The 19,241-nt window shown below is 51.1% G+C and overlaps 1 protein-coding gene across 1 annotated transcript; it reads right to left on the bottom strand.

Moving 5' to 3' along the window:
* Positions 1 to 371: 371 nt before the first annotated feature.
* On the bottom strand, positions 372 to 18,400 carry prune1 (prune exopolyphosphatase 1). Its single transcript, XM_087985197.1, has 7 exons — positions 18,309 to 18,400; positions 12,454 to 12,659; positions 11,691 to 11,875; positions 9,079 to 9,237; positions 6,900 to 6,994; positions 3,997 to 4,155; positions 372 to 1,402 (listed from the first exon to the last, which is right to left on the bottom strand). The coding sequence occupies exons 1-7, from the start codon at positions 18,345 to 18,347 to the stop codon at positions 965 to 967; spliced, it is 1,281 nt and encodes a 426-aa protein (XP_087841323.1). The 5' UTR covers positions 18,348 to 18,400; the 3' UTR covers positions 372 to 964.
* Between the last annotated feature and the right edge of the window lie 841 nt (positions 18,401 to 19,241).

The raw sequence follows: 19,241 nt of genomic DNA, 5'->3' as shown, positions 1-19,241 counted from the left end.
TATAGCAAAACCGACGAATCTCTAACGGCCCTCTGTGCTCAGGTGGAGGGACCCCCCCCCCCACCCCCAAGCCAGGTGCAGAGCCGCTGAATGCTGGCCATTGCCCCCTGCAACTTCATTTGCCCCGGACCCACGCTCCCCGCCCTCGTCTCTCCTTAACCACTGCTGCCTCACGGCACCAGGGACCATTGGGACCAGACCACAAGCCTCCGAAGATCATCCGTCCCTGGCACCGTGGAGCAGTAGCGCCAACCACTGAGCCATCGTCTCGCCCAAATCGGCTCATTTTTAGAAACTTGGGGAAAGAAAATAGGGATAGGAGGCCATTTGGCACCTCCAGGCCTAGGCAGAGTTAGAACACCCCCCCCCCCCCAAGAGAACATCCCACTCTATCAACTCCACATTTACCGAGAGTTAACCCAACACGCCCTGGGGGCAATTTAGCACGGCCAATCCACCTAACCTGCACGTCTTTGGACTGTGGGGAGGAAACCGGATGCCCCGCTGAAAGGAGGAAGAGACTGAAGGACCTCCTCCTGTGGATGTTGGTGTCAGGATGCCAAGCAACAGGACAGCAGAGGAAGACGCCATTAGCCCCATTGTGCCTTTGAACCTTCAACATCCGCACCCCCCCCCCTGCCCACCCCAATTATTATACCCTGCCACAAAATCACGCCATGGTCACATTTTCTCCAGAAGATTGACACGCAGTAGCAGTAGGTGGGAAAAGCGAGGATAGGTGGGAAAGAAGGAAGTGGGGGGGGGGGGGAATACCAGGTGTTAAGTCAAGGAAAGTGTCTCCTTGCCTAGAAGGGAGGCAAAAGTTCATCGAGGGCAGGAGCCTGGGCAAGACTCCAGCTAGTTTCAAACCTGCCTCTTTCCCCACTGTCGAGTCAACTCCTCTCCCATTGACAACCTCGACTGTGAAAACCAGAATCTCCATCCCACCTCTGCAGTTCCGGGCCTAGCTGTCGCTGGAATCCACCGCAGGGGCCTCGGCGGCCATTTTGTCGAACCGCTCCAAGATGGCCTCCTGCGAGAGTTTGGGCAGCCCCCCGTCCAGAGGGCAGCCCTCCACCAGGCTGTTCATAGGAGTGGGGGGTAGGCAGACCTCTTCATCATGGACAGCCTCCTCCCCATCCCCATCCTCCTCCTCCTCCTCCTCCTCCTCCTCCTGGCCCCCCCTTGGGGCCCGCAAGCCGGTTAGCCACCCTCGGCAGATGACCGCGGAGTCTGACCGGCCGGCCTCCCGAGCCTTCAGAAAGTCCCCGACGACCGGCAGCACCTTCTTGCGAGAGGCCTGCCCATTTCCCTGGTGGTAGGCCGCGATTTCCGAATCTGGGCTGTCCATTGGCGTCAACTGTAGCGAAGGGGTCTCTGACTCCTCCAATGCCCGACTCACCTACAATCACAGAATGAGGGAGACTCAGAGGGGAACAATCCATCCCGTAGTTACAGACCAAACCAGAGACCCCCTTCCCCCTACCAAAGTAGCATAAGGAGATAGCCTAAGTTTAAATAAATATAAAAGTGCAAGCGTTAAGTTGCTGCGGTTCGAATAGGGTTTATAGGCTCCGGCCTGAAACGTCAATCTTTCCTGCTCCTCGGATGCTGCCTGACCTGCTGTACTTTTCCAGCAACACACACACACACACACACACACCTTTAATCAAATAGGCTTTATCCAAAAATCAGGGAGGCGATGACTGAGTGGTATTATCCCTGGACTGTTAATCCAGAGACCCAGGTAACGCCCTGGGTTCAAATCCTGCCACAGCAATTAGTGCAATTTGAACTCAGTAACATCTGGAAGAAAGGGTCTAAATGATGACAGTGAGGTCCATTGTCGATTCCCGAACGTCCTTTAGGGAAGAAAGCTGCCATCCTTACCTGGTCTGGCCTACATGCGACTCCAGACTATAGTTAACTCTCAAGTGCCCTCTGGGCAATGAGAGAGTGACAATAAATACTGGCCCAGCCAGCATCACCCTCATCCCGTGAATGAATTTTACAAAAACACAACGCCGTGAAAGAAGGGGAAGGACTGGCATAGTTTTACTTTATTTTTTATTGTACAAGTTCACACCAACCACGTTCCCAAACTCATTTAACATAGGAGCAAATTACTGCAGATGCTGGAATCTACACTGAAAACAAAAAACGCTGGAAATTACAGCAGGTCCTGTACAAACAGGATTTGAACCCAGGGCGTTATCTGGGTCTCTGGATTAACAGTCCAGGGATAATACCACTCGGTCATTGTCTCCCTGATTTTTGGATAAAGTCTATTTGATTACAGCATCAGTGGAGAGTTCTCCCACAGTCCTTCCTGGGGTTTGATGGTCCCGTCTCTGAACCCCCCCCCCCCCCACACCCTGGCAGTGCCTACGGAGCAGGGTTATGCACGTCCCGAACAGGGCTCCCTTCCCTGCTGAAACAGCTCTCGTACGGGGTACGGATAAAGGCCAGGAGTCTGTCTTCCGCTCGTCAGGACAATAGCAAGAATTCCAAATCTCGCCCGCTCACGACAAGAATGCCAGATTTCACCCGCTCACAACAAGGTGCGAGGTGCGCTGACTCGGTCACTCCCCAGAGAGTGGACGACCAATCCCTGACATCTTAACTCCTGCTGGAGTCAATTGTCATATCCATGCTGAAACTTGGCATTCTTGCATTGGTCCTGATGAGTGAAAGAGGAACAGGTAATGGTAACACAGGCCTGCCCCTCTCTCCCCTAAAAAGGATTGAGGGGGAAGGGGTGACCTTAGAGAGGTTTATAAAATCCTAAGGGGCATAGATCGGGTGAATAGCTAAGGTCTTTTTCCTCCCAGGGTAGGGGAGTCCAAAGCTATAGGGCTTAGGTTTAAGGTGAGAGGGGAAAGATTTACAAGGGACAACTTTTTCACACAGAAGGTGGTACATGTATAGAACGAGCTGCCAGAGGAGGTGGTGGAGGCTGGTACAATGACAGCATTTAAAAGGCATCCGGATGGGGACATGAATAGGAAGGGTTTGGAGGGATATGGGACAAGTGCTGACAAATGGGTGTGGATGAATTGAGGATCTATGGTTGGCGCAGATGGGTTGGATTCAACATCAGCTCTGGATGAGGCTGGGACTTTTCTCACTGGCGTGTAGGAGGTGGAGGGGTGACCTTATAGAGATTTATAAAATCATGAGGGGCATGGATGAGGTGAATGGCAGACGTCCTTTCCCTAGGGTGGGGAATTCCAAGATTAGGGGGATCGTTTTTAAGGTGAGAGGGGAGAGAGATTTAAGACAGACACGAGGGGCAATTTTTTTTAAAAAACACAGAGTGGTCCGTGTGTGGAACGAACGTCCAGCGAAAGTGGTGGATGTTGGGACAGTTACAACATTTAAAAGACATTTGGATAATATGTGAACGGGAAAGGTTTGGAGGGATATTTAGTTTAGTTTGGGGATTATGGTCAGCACGGACTGGTTGGGCCGAAGAGTCTATTTCCGTGCTGCAGGACTCTATGATTGGTCAGGTCGCTGCTCTGAGGAAGGAACTGGTGAATAGCTGTCACCCAGTTTGTTAAATTGAACAACTTGGGAACCAACACTCCCTGTGCTTTTGACAGCCTTTCTGTAAATTCCTCTGGCATCCACCCATTGAAAGGTGTGAGGCCCCAATCAATCTCTACCCAAGAACCTTGCAAAACCCTTTCATTTTCAAACACACAGCTCCGTAACTTACTGGAGTTACATCCACTTGGAGAATGACCAAGAATCAATTCTCGTGACGCAAATTGAACGTGACTCCTCCCAGTAACTGAGACTACCGTTTGTTGTAAAATACCCGTCTGGTTCGCTAACGTCCTCCAGGGAAGGAAATCCGCCATCCTTCCCCAGTCTGGCCTACACACGATTCCAGACCCACAACAGCGTGGACAGCGCTTAACCTCCCTCCAAGACTCTTACCCCCAGGGCCCGACCCAGACCAAATCCGTCACTTAGCCCCTCAGAACCTACCGATTCTCTCAAGTCACAGTGCGGGCTGTAGACTGCCAATTGGCGGAAAGGTTGGCTCCCTTGGATGAAGGAGATCGTCATGACAACCAGAACACCGTAGCCCCCGCCCCGACAAAATTTCTCGAGCCCCTCCTTCAGGCCGGGTCGGGCCAGTAAATCCTGCAAAGGGGAGCAAGGTTCAGAGGTCAATGCCATTTGTTAAAAACGACACGTCGAAACGATGCCACTTCACAGGAACATTGGCGGGACAGGCCGGAGGCCTGTGAGCTCAGTGGGGCAAATCAATAGGGACAGGCTGAATAGGCTGGGGCTGTTTTCCCTGGAGCATCAGAGGCTGAGGAGTGGACGTTATAGAAGTTTAAAAAACCCTGAGGGGCAAGGGTAGGGTAAATAGACAAGACCTTTTCCCTGAGGTGGGGGTGCCCAGAACTAGAGGGGCGTAGGTTTAGGGTGAGTGAGTGAAGATTTAAAAGGGACCTGAGGGGCAACGTTTTCACACAGACAGTGCTGTGTGTATGGAATTAGCTGCTGGAGGAAGTGTGGAGGCTGGTACAATGACAACATTTAAAAGGCATCTGGATGGGTACACGAGTAGGAAGGGTTGGGAGGGATATGGGCCAAGTGCTGGCAAAGGGGACTAGATTAGTTTGGTCGGCATGGACAAGTTGGACTGAAGGGACTGTTTCCGGGCTGTACATCTCTACGACTCGAACTGTGCTGTGCATCACGACTGGACCCCCTTACGCCAACTCTCGCTCTCCAGGAGGTGGCTTCTCAGGCAATACTCACGTTCAAGGCCCATTTCTGGAAGATGGCAACAGGGAGGGGCCTAGGGACAGAGAAGAGGCCATTCTGCTCCTCTAGCCTGTTCCGGCTTCCAACTGAATCGTGGCTGACCTGAAAACCAACACTGTGTGTCCCTCCTCAATATTCCTCTTTCCCGACTGAAATCTGGAGTTTTGAAATTTTCCAATGGGCTCCCAATGTCTACAGCCATTTTTAAAAGAGGATTAACTGGTGGGAATCCTAGATTTTGACTTCCTCTTGTGGGAATAAGTGCTTCCCAACATCCTGGTAAATGGTGTGGCTCAGATTGGAGTCCTTGTTCTGTACCCAGAGCGGTGGTCAGAGAATTCCGACAGCGCAGACACAGACCATTCAGCCCGTTGAGTCTGCATCGACCCTCGTGACCTGCACCTCAGCCAGATCCACCCCTCATCCTCACAACCCCGTATTTCCTGTTTCCACCCCCCACCCAGCACACACACACACACACACACACACACACACACACACACACACACACACAGTTCAGCGCAGCCAATCCACCGAATGGCACATTGAGTTATAGAGATGTACAGTACCGAAACAGGCATCTTCGGTCCAACTCGTCCATGCCGACCAGATATCCCAACCCAATCTAGTCCATGGCCCTCATGATGTTTTAAAAACCTCTATAAGGTCACCCCTCAGCCCCCGATGCTCCAGGGAAAACAGCCCCAGCCTGTTCAGCCTCTCCCTATAGCTCAAACCCTCCAACATCCTTGTAAATCTTTTCTGAACTCTTTCAAGTTTCACAACATCCTTCAAATAGGAAGGAGATCAGAACTTGCACGCAATATTCCGACAGTGGCCTAATCAATGTCCTGTACATCTTAGGGCTGTGGGAGCACCAGGGAAAAAACCCATGCAGACACGGGGAGAACGCAAAATCAGACAGTCACCCAAGACTGGAATTGAACCTGGGTCCCCGGCACCGTGAGGTAGCAGCGCTAATCCCTCAGCCACCGTGCTGCTCCATGCATTGTCTGTGAACCGTATCTGCAAACACCTGAGCTGGCTACCCAGTCTGAGGGGAATTAGCATTACACAACAAATGCTGGACTTGCCAGCGATGACAATGTGGGCAGCACGGTGGCGCAGTGGTTAGCACTGCTGCCTCACAGCGCCAGAGACCCGGGTTCAATTCCCGCCTCAGGCGACTGACTGTGTGGAGTTTGCACGTTCTCCCCGTGTCTGCGTGGGTTTCCTCCGGGTGCTCCAGTTTCCTCCCACAGTCCAAAGATGTGCAGGTCAGGTGAATTGGCCATGCTAAATTGCCCATAGTGTTAGGTAAGGGGTAAATGTAGGGGTATGGGTGGGTTGCGCTTCGGCGGGTCGGTGTGGACTTGTTGGGCCGAAGGGCCTGTTTCCACACTGTAATGTAATCAATAACCAAGTTACAAACTGGATAAAGTAGTTGAGACGGCAAATAGGATAGTTGTCTTTATCAGGCAAAGCACTGTGCACAAGAATGAGGCGGTTATGATGGAGCTGTATTTCTGGTCACCATACTATAAGGAGGGTATGATTGTACTGGAGAGTGAGATTCGTAGAGTTAGAGATGTACAGCACAGAAACAGATCCTTTGGCCCAACCCATCCATGCCGACCAGATATCCTAAATGACCGTAGTCCCCCTTGCCAGCACTTGGCCCATATCCCTCCAAACCATTCCTATTCATGTCCCCATCCAGATGCCTTTTAAATGTTGTCATTGTACCAGCCTCCACCACTTCCTCTGGTAGCTCATTCCATACACGCACCAGCCTGTGTGTGAAAAAGTTGCCCCTCAGGTCGCTTTTAAATCTTGTACTCGTGCCTTGAACCTTCTTTACTGTCCACGATATCATTGATTCCCTTCAACTGTCTGTAAAACGCAAACAGATTATGGTTGCTGCTTTCACGGGTTGCTTTGACCATCAGGTAATCTTACTGCGTTGGTCAAAACTCGATCTAGTATAGCTCGCTTTCTCCCCGGTTGGTCCCACAAAATGTCGGTCTAAGGTGAGGGCTTGGTGATGGGTGAAACGCTGTTTTTTTTTTGTGACTGATGGAGGGGAGTTCGATTCGTTAAACTCCTACCTCTAATCTCAGGTAGACAGCGCTGATGGCCAAAAGGATATCCTCTCCAGACAAGACCTTCAGGTCCTTCCTCAGCATCTGCTCAATAGTCAGCCCTGGAGAGAACAGAACACTTTGTACCAATGGGACGATTGTAGACTCTCAGCTACTCTCTCCCCACCCCCACCCTCCTCTAGCTTATCTCTCCACGCTTCAGGCTCTCTGCCTTTATTCCTGATGAAGGGCTTTTGCCCGAAACGTTGATTTTGCCTGTCCTCGGATGCTGCCTGAATTGCTGTGCTCTTCCAGCACCACTGATCCAGAATCTCTCAGCATATCGACCAGTGGTGCCTCACTGGGCAATCTCTCTCTCTCTCTCTCTCATCTCCCAGAGATGGAAGCTTTCAGGTATCAGTCCACCCGCCCCACTACAGAGGCAACTAAACAAAAAGTGCAAGTGAACATTCATGGATTTAATTCCTTTTGCTCTCTCGCTCAGTCGCTGGTGGACTTTAACAAGGAGCTATTTTGATCACAGGCCAGTTGGCCAAGTGTCAAACCAGAAAACCTTACACTCTTTTTCATAGAATCCCTACTGTGTGGAAGCTGGCCCTTCAGCCCATCAAGTTTATACAGCCCCTCTGAAGAGCATCGCACCCAGACCCACATCCCCTACAACCCTACATTTTCCCACAGCCAGTCCACCCTAACCTACACATCTCTGGGCACTATGGGACAATTTAGCACGGCCAATCCACCCTAACCTGCACATCCCTGGGCACTATGGGACAATTTCCCATGGCCAATCCACCCAAACCTGCACATCCCTGGGCACAATGGGACAATTTAACATGGTCAATCCACCCTAACCTGCACATCCCTGGGCACTAGGGGACAATTTAGCATGGCCAATCCACCCTAACCTGCACATCCCTGGGCACTATGGGACAATTTAGCACGGCCAATCCACCCTAACCTGCACATCCCTGGGCACTATGGGACAATTTCCCATGGCCAATCCACCCTGACCTGCACATCCCTGGGCACTATGGGACAATTTAGCATGGCCAATCCACCCAACCCTGCACATCCCTGGGCACAATGGGACAATTTAACATGGTCAATCCACCCTAACCTGCACATCCCTGGGCACTAGGGGACAATTTAGCATGGCCAATCCACCCTAACCTGCACATCCCTGAGCACTAGGGGACAATTTAGCATGGCCAATCCACCCTAACCTGCACATCCCTGAGCACTAGGGGACAATTTAGCATGTCCAAACCACCCTAACCTGCACATCCCTGGGCACTATGGGACAATTTCCCATGGCCAATCCACCCTAACCTGCACATCCCTGGGCACTATGGGACAATTTCCCATGGCCAATCCACCCTAACCTGCACATCCCTGAGCATTAGGGGACAATTTCCCATGGCCAATCCACCCTAACCTGCACATCCCTGGGCACTATGGGACAATTTCCCATGGCCAATCCACCCTAACCTGCACATCCCTGAGCACTATGGGACAATTTCCCATGGCCAATCCACCCTAACCTGCACATCCCTGGGCACTATGGGACAATTTCCCATGGCCAATCCACCCTAACCTGCACATCCCTGGGCACTATGGGACAATTTCCCATGGCCAACCCACCCTCGCCTCCACATTTTTGAATGCCACGTGCGTCTGCCTTCTACATACGAGCTTGCTCTTTAGATGCTCCAAGTATTTCATCAAATACATGGTGGCAGTTCACCCCCCACCATCTCAAGGGGCAATTAGGGACGGGGCAATAAATGCTGGGCCCACAAAATGAATTTTAAATAAAAACACAAGGCCACTGTTACAAGAGTGGAACTTTTTCCTTGGGGACTAGAGCTAACATATCATTTTGCCCCACATTCATACGAGGAGGTAACTGCTGTGCATTGCGAACCTCCTGTGCATGAGTTGGCTGCACCCTCCGTAACACTACGCCAGCATCGTGCTGCGGTCTCAGTGGATTCTGTGCTGGGGACAGTCAAAAGGTTAACCTCCTGGCTTGAGATAGCACCCTGGCCCCTTGAACCACGGTCAACATAAAGTGACAGGCTTCACACGTGACCCGGCCTGGTCCCCAATATTATTTCCCCCTCGTTTCCTTCCTCTCCCCCCGCCCCCCCCCCAAACCCCCACTGCGGGAAGAAGCCATTACCGCTGACATCGAACTTGGCTTTCTGCAGCGTATCAAACACGACAGCCCTGGGCGGGAGGTCGCTAAACCTCGATTCCAAGGCGGTGACGTATTCTGTGTCCTTTGGTGTCACTTTCCCGGCTTCGGGCGCCATGTTAATGCAGTCCAGAAGAATGGTACCTGTGACAGATAAAGACAGGAGCGAGTCAGACCTTCCCCTTACAATACCAAAGGATTACCCCCACACTATTTCCAAGCCCTCGCCTCTCTCCCGGCACTATCCCCATTCCAGTCACCATAACACACAGATTCAAGAACAGCTTCTTCCCCACTGCTGTCAGACTTCTGGACAGCCCTTTCAAATTCAAACACAGATCTCGCTCTTTGTGCGTCTCCTTGGAAAGCAGCATTCCTCGCTCTGTCCTATAACCCTAACGCAGAACTCTTCACTGTGTCTAGATGTGTGTGACCATCTCAAATCAAAAATATTCCATTTCGTAGGAGTCATGAACAGTTCGTCTGCAGGTACAGCGAGAGATTCGTGTGGCCGAGGGAACGCCATCTTCTATCACAAGAGGGGTTTAACATAAAAGATGAAAGGTTCCTCAAACTAAACTAGCTGCATTTTCCTGTGTTTGGCCCACATCCCTCAACCCTTCCTGTTCGCATGTCTTGTAACTTGTTCTGGACCAGACCCCCTCCATGTATTTTAAGACGGTAACCTCAACCCTAATTTTGTTCTTATTTTAGAAATTTGACATAAAGGGCTGTGCCCAAGATGCAATGTGACTAGTCAAAACTATTCAGCATGAAGCCAAACACAATTTATTTAAACACTGTGGTTAAAATACAACCAAAAGAGAGAGGAATTTAGAATAATTTAACTATTGGAAAACTTAACCGAGTAATAGATGCAGAATCTATTACTAATTAAATGGTTCCAATACTGCAACATCACACCCCTTGGCCAAAACACAAAGGCAAATTCAAACACAGATTCTCACATATACAATCCAGAAAGAGAAGATTCAGAGAATAGTAACGGCCAGGAGACATTCAGTGAAGCTCCCTGTTTAAAAACTAAACCAAAAAAAAACCTAAACCAGAAAGACTGATTTTAGAGAGCTGGCCATACCCACGCTGCTTCCAACTTTAAAATGAAGAGGAAAAAAAACCCAAAGCCTCAAAAACCTGCTTAGAGACAGCTGGAGTCTGTCCTTACAACCCCCTCAAGTCTCAGCATCGTCACACACCGAACTTGGATCTACCACTCCCTCTAGCCTTCCCCTTACAACGCCGAGCAAGTACCCCAGTCACACGGTGTAGAAATGTTCCGACCACCCTCCCGGTTCCTTTTAAGTACGACTCTTACATTTCAGCGAGACAGGTGAGAGTAGCGTGCGCTGTATTGGTCTCCTTACTTATGGAAGGGACATCGGAGGGGGCTCAGAGGCAGTTCGCTAGGAATGAGGGCTTGTTTTGAGGGGAAAGGTTGCTCTGCGCAGGACCATACGAAACTACAGAGAATCATGAACACAGCCCAGTCCATCTCGCACGCCACCCTCCCATCCATTGGCTCCATCCACACTTCCCACTGCCTCAGGAAGTCTGCCATCGAAGACCCCTTCCACCCTGACTCTACTCCTTTCCAATCTCTCCCGTTGGGCAGACGATACAGAAGCTTAAGCACTCGTACCAACAGGTTCAGGAGCAGCTTCCTCCCAGCTCTTATTAGAATCCTGAATGAACTTTTCAAATCTCAAAAGCTAACGTGCGTTTTGCGCGCCTTCTGTAACATTGTCTTCCTCACATAGTGCCCAGGGATATGCAGGTTAGAGTGGGTTGGCCATGGGAAATTGTCCTATAGTGCCCAGGGATATGCAGGTTAGAGTGGATTGGCCATGCTAAATTGTCCCATAGTGCCCAGGGATGTGCAGGTTAGGGTGGATTGGCCATGGGAAATTGTCCTATAGTGCCCAGGGATGTGCAGGTTAGGGTGGATTGGCCATGCTAAATTGTCCCATAGTGCCCAGGGATGTGCAGGTTAGGGTGGATTGGCCATGGGAAATTGTCCTATAGTGCCCAGGGATGTGCAGGTTAGGGTGGATTGGCCATGCTAAATTGTCCCATAGTGCCCAGGGATGTGCAGGTTAGGGTGGATTGGCCATGGGAAATTGTCCTATAGTGCCCAGGGATGTGCAGGTTAGGGTGGATTGGCCATGCTAAATTGTCCCATAGTGCCCAGGAATGTGCAGGTTAGGGTGGATTGGCCATGGGAAATTGTTCTATAGTGCCCAGGGATGTGCAGGTTAGGGTGGGTTGGCCATGCTAAATTGACCCGTAGTGCCCAGGGATGTGCAGGTTAGGGTGGATTGTCAGGGGTAAATATAGGATAATAGAGTAAGTAGAGTGGGTCAACGTGGGTTACTCTTCGGAGGGTCGGTGTGGACTTGTTGGGCCGAAGGGCGTGTTTCCGCACTGAAGGGATTCTGTGATAATTGCACGATCACAGTTCCCTTGCTGTCCTGACTTTACTGGGAAATAAACCACTCCCACCATCCCACCTCCCCCCCCCAAAAAATCTAATCCCCATCCCTTGCTCACGCCTCAGAAACACCAACACAGCCCCTTACAGCGCAGGACGTAAGCAAGCTGCCTGTCCAGAATGTCGGGCGCTGTTCGGACGATCCGCTCCGTCACCAAGGTCGTGCAGGACCCCACGGGCTCGGCGGTCACCACAAGGCCAGGGGCCAGGGGGCGTTCCAGACGCCGGTGGTCCACCACCTCCTTCACCACCTCCTCCAGAGCCGAGTCACCTCTAGGACAAAGGACAGAGTTAACGCACAATAAACTAGGGCAACCCACGAGCATTAAAACCTCACCCGGGGGAAGGCTCTACAAGCTAAAAAAAAAGAGAAAATGCTGGAAAATCTCAGCAGGTCTGGCAGCATCTGTAAGGAGAGAGAAGAGCTGACGTTTCGAGTCTAACTGACCCTTTGTCAAAGCTAAAAATAGGGAGAAATAGGGAGGTGAGGGGGTGGGGGGGGTGAGGGAGGGGGGTGAGGGAGGGGGGTGAGGGAGGGGGGTGAGGGAGGGGGGTGAGGGAGGGGGGTGAGGGAGGGGGGTGAGGGAGGGGGGTGAGGGAGGGGGGTGAGGGAGGGGGGTGAGGGAGGGGGGTGAGGGAGGGGGGTGAGGGAGGGGGGTGAGGGAGGGGGGTGAGGGAGGGGGGTGAGGGAGGGGGGTGAGGGAGGGGGGTGAGGGAGGGGGGTGAGGGAGGCAGGAACAGGAAACTCTAAAACTCACGCCATTCAACGGCTGGTACTAGCACAGCGATGAAAGTCAGGGAAGGCCAGACCCACTGCCCCTTCGCACCTCACCGTCACCGAGACCCCATACCTGGGCAGGACGTTGTGGTCAACCAGGGTGAGGGCGAGTTGACCATCCTTGTGGAGGGCGTGCAGATCGATCTCATCCCGGAACACCAACAGGTCCTCGGAGAGATGGCTCTCCCGTAGGAGGAACGTACACTCTCCCCGCAGAGGAAATTCAGAGCGTGGAATATTCAAGACGGGCAGGAAGATGGCCTTCTGCTCCGGGGCGGTCTACGACACGAGAGAAGAAAATACCAGAAGGTGCAATTCAGGCCATAGTGATCGATACAACAAAGACCAAACTCCAGATACCAATGTCGGGCGCATTGGGATCTGGCAATCTCTCTGGTGCTAGGGTTAACATCAAAGCCAGGATCAAACACTGGTTCATGTTGCTAATGCATTACTTTTCTTTTTTGGAATTAAACTAAAGCCCGGTGGACAATAATTTCCCAGGGCAGGCTCTTTGGCAGCAACATTGACAGAGCAAGAGACATAGGTCTTGCTGTTCCATTGCCCCTGAAACTTGGGCTTGGATTTTTCCCAGTCATCGTTTCTGAAGCGTAGGTAGGATTGGGCATGGAGCACCCCCCCCCCCCCCCCCCCCGTGCCACCCCAAGGGCTTATGCCCGAAACGTCGATTCTCCTGTTCCTTGGATGCTGCCTGACCTGCTGCGCTTTTCCAGCAACACATTTTCAGCCCACCCCAAAGGAATTGACTTGCCAAATTGAGGATTCAACTTCTCATGGAGTCAGATAGCACGGAAACAGACCCTTCGGCCCCCAACCAGTCTGTGCTGGCCATAATCCCAAACTAAACCAGTCCCACACCTGCCTGCACCTGGCCCATATCCATCCAAACCTTTCCTATTCGTGTACTTACCCAAATGTCTTATGAACATTGTAACTGTACACACATCCTCAGGAAGGTCATTCCACACTCGGACCACCCTCTGTGTAAAAACTGTTGCCCCTCGTGTCTCAAAATCTTTTGCCTCTCACCTTAAAAATATTCCCCCCGGTCTTGAAATCCCACCCCCCCCCCATCCTAGGGAAAAGACACCTTCCATTCACCTTATGATTCACCTTCCCCCTCTTGATTTTATAAACTTCTATTAAAAAGTCACCCCTCAACTTCCTACGCTCCAGTGAAAACAGTCCCAGCGCTATCCATAACTCAACCCCTCCATTCCCGGCAACATCCTGGTAAATCACTTCTGAACCCTCTCCAGCTCGATAATATCCTTCCTATAACAGGGTGACCAGAACTGGACACAGTAAGACCATAAGACATAGGAGCGGAAGTAAGGCCATTCGGCCCATCAAGTTCACTCCGCCATTTGGTCATGGCTGATGGGCATTTCAACTCCATGTACCCCTCACACTCTCCACGTAGCCCTTAATTCCTTGAGAGATCAGAATTTATCAATCTCTGCCTTGAAGACATTTAACGTCCCGGCCTCCACTGCGCTCCATGGCAATGAATTCCACAGGCCCACCACTCTCTGAAGAAATGTCTCCTCATTTCCGTTCTCAATTGACTCCCCTCTAATTCTAAGGCTGTGCCCATGGATCCTAGTCTCCCCACCTAACGGAAACAACTGCCCAGCATCCACCCTTTCTAAGGCATGCATTGGAGCTATTAGATCTCCCCTCAACCTTCTAAACTCTAACGAATACAATGTCAGGATCCTCAGCCGTTTATCGTATGTTAGGCCTACCATTCCAGGGATCATCCATGTGAATCTCTGCTGGACACAATCCAGTGCCAGTGTCTCCTTCCTGAGGTGTGGGGCCCAGAATTGGTCACAGTATTCTAAATGGGGCCTAACTAGACCTTTATAAAGTCTCAGATGCACATCGCTGCTTTTATATTCCAACCCTCTTGAGATAAATCACAACATTACATTTGCTTTCTTAATCACAGACTCAACCTGCAAGTCAACCTTTAGAGAATCCTGGACTAGCATTCCCAAATCCCTTTGTACTTTGGCTTTATGAATTTTCTCACCGTTTAGAAAATAGACAATGTCTGTGTTCTTTTTTTTCCCCCAAAAGTGCAAGACCTGGCATTTGCTCAGGTTGAATTTCATCAGCCATTTCCTGGCCCACTCTCCTAAACTGTCTAAATCTTTCTGCAGCCTCCCCACCTCCTCAGTGCTACCTGCCTGTCCCCCTATCATTGGCGAATTTCGCCAGAATGCCCCCAGTCCCTTCATCCAGATCATTAATATATAAAGTGAACAGCTGCGGCCTCAACACTGAACCCTGTGGGACACCACTTGTCACCGGCTGCCATTCCGAGAAAGAACCTTTTATTCCAACTCTCTGCCTTCTGTCAGACAGCCAATCCCCAATCCAGTAGCTCACCTCAAACACCACGGGCCCTCAGCTTACTCAGCAGCCTCCCATGTGGCACCTTATCAAAGGCCTTTTGGAAGTCTAAATAGATAACACCCACTGGGTTTGCCTGGTCTAATCTACTTGTTACCTCTTCAAAGGTATTCTAACAGGTTTGTCAGGCACAACCTCCCCTTAGTAAGTCTGTGCTGACTTGTTCTAATCCAACCCTGATTTGCAAGAATTTAGAAATCTCACCCTTAACGCTGGATTCTAGAATTTTACCAGGTTAGGCTAATCGGCCTATAATTTCCCATCTTTTGTCTCGATCCTTTCTTGGACAAGGGGTTACAACAGCGATTTTCCGATCATCTGGGACTTTCCCTGACTCCAGTGACTTTTGAAAGATCACAACCAATGCCTCCACCATTTCCTCAGCCACCTCCCTCAGAACTCTAGGATGTAGCTCATTGGGGCCAGGAGATTTATCAATTTTTAGACCTTTCAGCTTTTCTGGCATTTTCTCTTTTGTAATGGCTACCATACTCAACTCTGCCCCCTGACTCTCCTTAAGTGTTGGGATATTACTCATGTCTTCCACTGTGAAGACAGACGCAAAGTAGATTAGATTAGATTAGATTTGTGGGCGGCACGGTGGCACAGTGGTTAGCACTGCTGCCTCGCAGCGTCAGAGACCCGGGTTCAATTCCCGACTCAGGCGACTGACTGTGTGGAGTTTGCACGTTCTCCCCGTGTCTGCGTGGGTTTCCTCCGGGGGCTCCGGTTTCCTCCCACAGTCCAAAGATGTGCAAGTCAGGTGAATTGGCCATGCTAAATTGCCCGTAGTGTTAGGTAAAGGGGTAAATGTAGCGGTATGGGTGGGTTACGCTTCGGCGGGTCGGTGTGGACTTGTTGGGCCGAAGGGCCTGTTTCCATACTGTAAGTAATCTCTAAATCTAAAGCAAAGTACTTGTTAAGTTCTCCAGCTATTTCCTCATCTCCCAGCACTAGGCTTCCAGCATCAGTTTGGAGCGGCCCAATGTCTACTTTTGCCTCTCGTTTGTTTCTTATGTATTGAAAGAAACTTTCACTATCATTTCTAATATTACTGGCTAGCTTACCTTCATATTTGATCCTCTCCTTCCTTATTTCTCTCTTTGATATCCTCTGTTTGTTTTGTAGCCTTCCCGATCTTCTGATTTCCCAGTGCTCTTGGCCACTTTATAGGCTCTCTCTTTTTCTTGAATACATTTCCTGACTTCCTTTGTCAGCCATGGCTGTCTAACCCCTCCCCGGATAATCTGTCTTTTCTTTGGGATGAACCTCTGTACCGTGTCCTCAATTACACCCAGAAACTTCTGCCATTGTTGCTTTACTGTCTTCCCTGCTAGGCTCTGCTTCCAGTCTATTTTCGTCAGTTCCTCTCTCGTGCCCTCCTAATTACCTTTATTTAACTCTAACACCATTACATCCGATTTTGCCTTCTCTCTTTCAAACTGCAGACTGAACTCTACCATATTATAATCGCTGCCTCCTACGTGTTCCCTTGCTTTAAGATCTTTTATAAAGTCTGGCTCGTTACATAGCACCAAGTCCAGAATAGCCTGCTCCCTTGTGGGCTCCATCACAAGCTGTTCCAAAAAGCCATCCTGCAAGCATTCTGTGAATTCCCTTTCTTTGGATCCATCGGCAACGTGATTCAACCAGTCCACCTGCATATTGAAGCCCCCCATGATCACAGTGACCTTGCCTTTCTGACATGCCTTATCTATTTCCCGGTACACCTTACGCCCTTGGTCCTGACCATTCTGTTTTTATTTGACTTTGTGGTTCATCAACTCCACATCATCTCACCCTATGTTATTGAGCGCCAGACGAGGCCTCACCAACATCCTGTACAACCTCAACATGATGTCCCAACTCCTGTACACAAAGGTCTGACTGACGAAGACTAAACACCTTCTTAACCACCCATGTGACACAAACTTCAAACAATTATGTACCTGAACGGCTAGGTCTCTGTTCTACAATACTCTGCAAGGCCCTACTTTCAATTGCACAATTCTTGCAGCACCTCGCATTTATCCAAACTAAACTCCATCTGCTACTCAGCCCATTGGCCCAACAAATCAAGGTCGCTTTGTAATCTTAAATAATTCTTCTTGCTCCACTCAAAGCTGAGAATTGGGGAAGGTGGGAACGTGGGGGTGAACAGCAGGACGAGTGTAATTTTACTAGGGGCGGCACGGTGGCTCAGTGGTTAGCACTGCTGCCTCACAGCACCAGGGTCCCAGGTTCAATTCCAGCCTCAGGCGACTGCCTGTGTGGAGTTTGCACATTCTCCCCGTGTCTGCGTGGGTTTCCTCCGGGTGCTCCAGTTTCCTCCCACAGTCCAAAGATGTGCAGGTCAGGTGAATTGGCCGTGCTAAATTGCCTGTAGTGTTAGGTGCATTAGTCAGAGGGGAACGGGTCTGGGTGGGTTACCGTTCGGAGGGTCGGTGTGGACTGGTTGGGCCGAAGGGCCTGTTTCCAAACTGGAGGGAATCTAATCTAATCTTAATATTTATCTTGGTGCAGGGGTCAGGGGTCTCTTCTAAAGACTCAGAAAAAGTTAGATAATTAGTTAGCCCGTCTAATTCCCGAGTGATTGTGAAACTGACCTCTCCTTCCCGGCTTTCTGTGCGTAACGTCATTTGCAGCTCCCAACGCACCATCCCCACCGACAGGACAGCCACCCCCTCCTGGGATAAGACAGCCAGCATTTGGACCCAACCCCTACTACCCAGACCCCTCACCCAACCCTCCCTCCCCACAGCCGGCCCACCCTAACACGCCATCACTTGATCCGGTCTCGTGTTCCAGCACCCGACCTCCACGGTGAACTAAATTCACACCTACCTCACGCCCAGACTGCTTGACATCAGCTTGGTCAGTGAGCTCAGTTTCAAACTGAGTCTGAAGAGGGGTTTCAGGCAGACGGATTTAAGGAGGGAATTCCCAAACCCCAAAAAGCAGTGGAACAACAGAAATTGAGTGACGCACATAAAACTAGAATGAGAGGAACACAGTTGTGGGGGCTTGGGGAGGTTACAGAACCCAGCGAGCGTGTACAGGCTGCAGGATGCTCCAGATACATGGAGTGTTGTTGGGCTGGAGGGGGAGTGACAGAAATAGGGAGGGGGTGTAGAGGGCTGGAGGGGGTGACAGAGATAGGGAGGGGGTGTAGGGGGCTGGAAGGGGCGACAGGAATAGGGAGGGGGGTGTAGGGGGCTGGGGGGGGGTGACAGAGATAGGGAGGGGGTGTAGGGGGCTGGGGGGGGGGGTGACAGAGATAGGGAAGGGGTGTAGGGGGTGACAGAGATAGGGAGGGGGAGGGGACAGAGATAGGGAGGGGGTGTAGAGGGCTGGAGGGGGTGACAGAGATAGGGAGGGGGTGTAGAGGGCTGGAGGGGGCAACAGGAATAGGGAGGGGGGTGTAGGGGGCTGGAGAAGGTTTGAGAGACAGGGAGGGGGTAATGATTGCCTGTGATCCTTACGGACCTTGCTCAGGAAGTAGGCAAACGTGATGGCGGAAACCATGGAGTCCAGATCACAAGCTTCATTTCCCAGGACGACATGTACGGTGGGAGCTCCCCTCTGAAAGAGAACAGCACAGTCAGAACCACACACACACACACACACACACACAGACACACAGACAGACAGACAGACAGACACAAATCTGTGCCCCTTTTCTCAGGGAAAGGCTCCGTTGCGTTGGGACTCCACCAGAAACCACCACTGGCTGGGACCCCCACGTGAGGGAAGAGCCAGAGAACGCATTTCGGAGCCATTGGCTCAACCTCAGGTGGACGGTCCAGCCTTGGGACGGATAGCTCCGGGAGTCACGCTCTGAGTCAGGGATTTGGATTGGTCTGCCTCAGTCCATAATCCAGCCAGTGACTGTCCTGCCGGAGTGCCGCTCTGTCAGAGGCAACCGATTTCAGAGACGTAGAACTAAGACCCCTCAACCCTATTTACAGGTGACGGTGTCACCGGACTGGTGATCCGGAGCCACTGGCTACTGCTCACGGCTTCCAATCCCACCCGGGTGCGATAAAAGCGATGGTTGTGCAACCATTGCCAACTATCTTAGAAACCCCCTTCTGCATCACCGAGCCCATCCAGGAAGACCATCCACCATCCTGCTTTCGCCTGGCCTACATTGGACTCCTGACCCACAGCAAATTGGCCGGCCCCTCGCTCCTGGGCACTTAGGGATGGGTTGTAAATGCTGGGCATAGCCAGCGATGCCCACATCCCATGGGGTTATGGAGTCAAACAGCACTGAACCAGACCCTTCGGCCCAACTAGTCCGTGCCGACCATAATCCCAAACTAAACTAGTCCCACCTGCCTGCTCCTGGCCTCCAAACTTTTCCTGTTCATGTACTTGTCCAAGTACCTTTTAAACGTTGTAACCGTACCTGCATCC

The sequence above is a fragment of the Chiloscyllium plagiosum genome, unplaced genomic scaffold (assembly GCF_037043375.1).
Source record: "Chiloscyllium plagiosum isolate Xiang-an unplaced genomic scaffold, Cpla_swu_hap1 HiC_scaffold_50, whole genome shotgun sequence".
Taxonomy (NCBI): Eukaryota; Metazoa; Chordata; class Chondrichthyes; order Orectolobiformes; family Hemiscylliidae; genus Chiloscyllium; species Chiloscyllium plagiosum.
The sequence above is the reverse complement of the archived record's forward strand: the minus strand, read 5'-3'. Positions and strand labels throughout refer to the sequence as shown.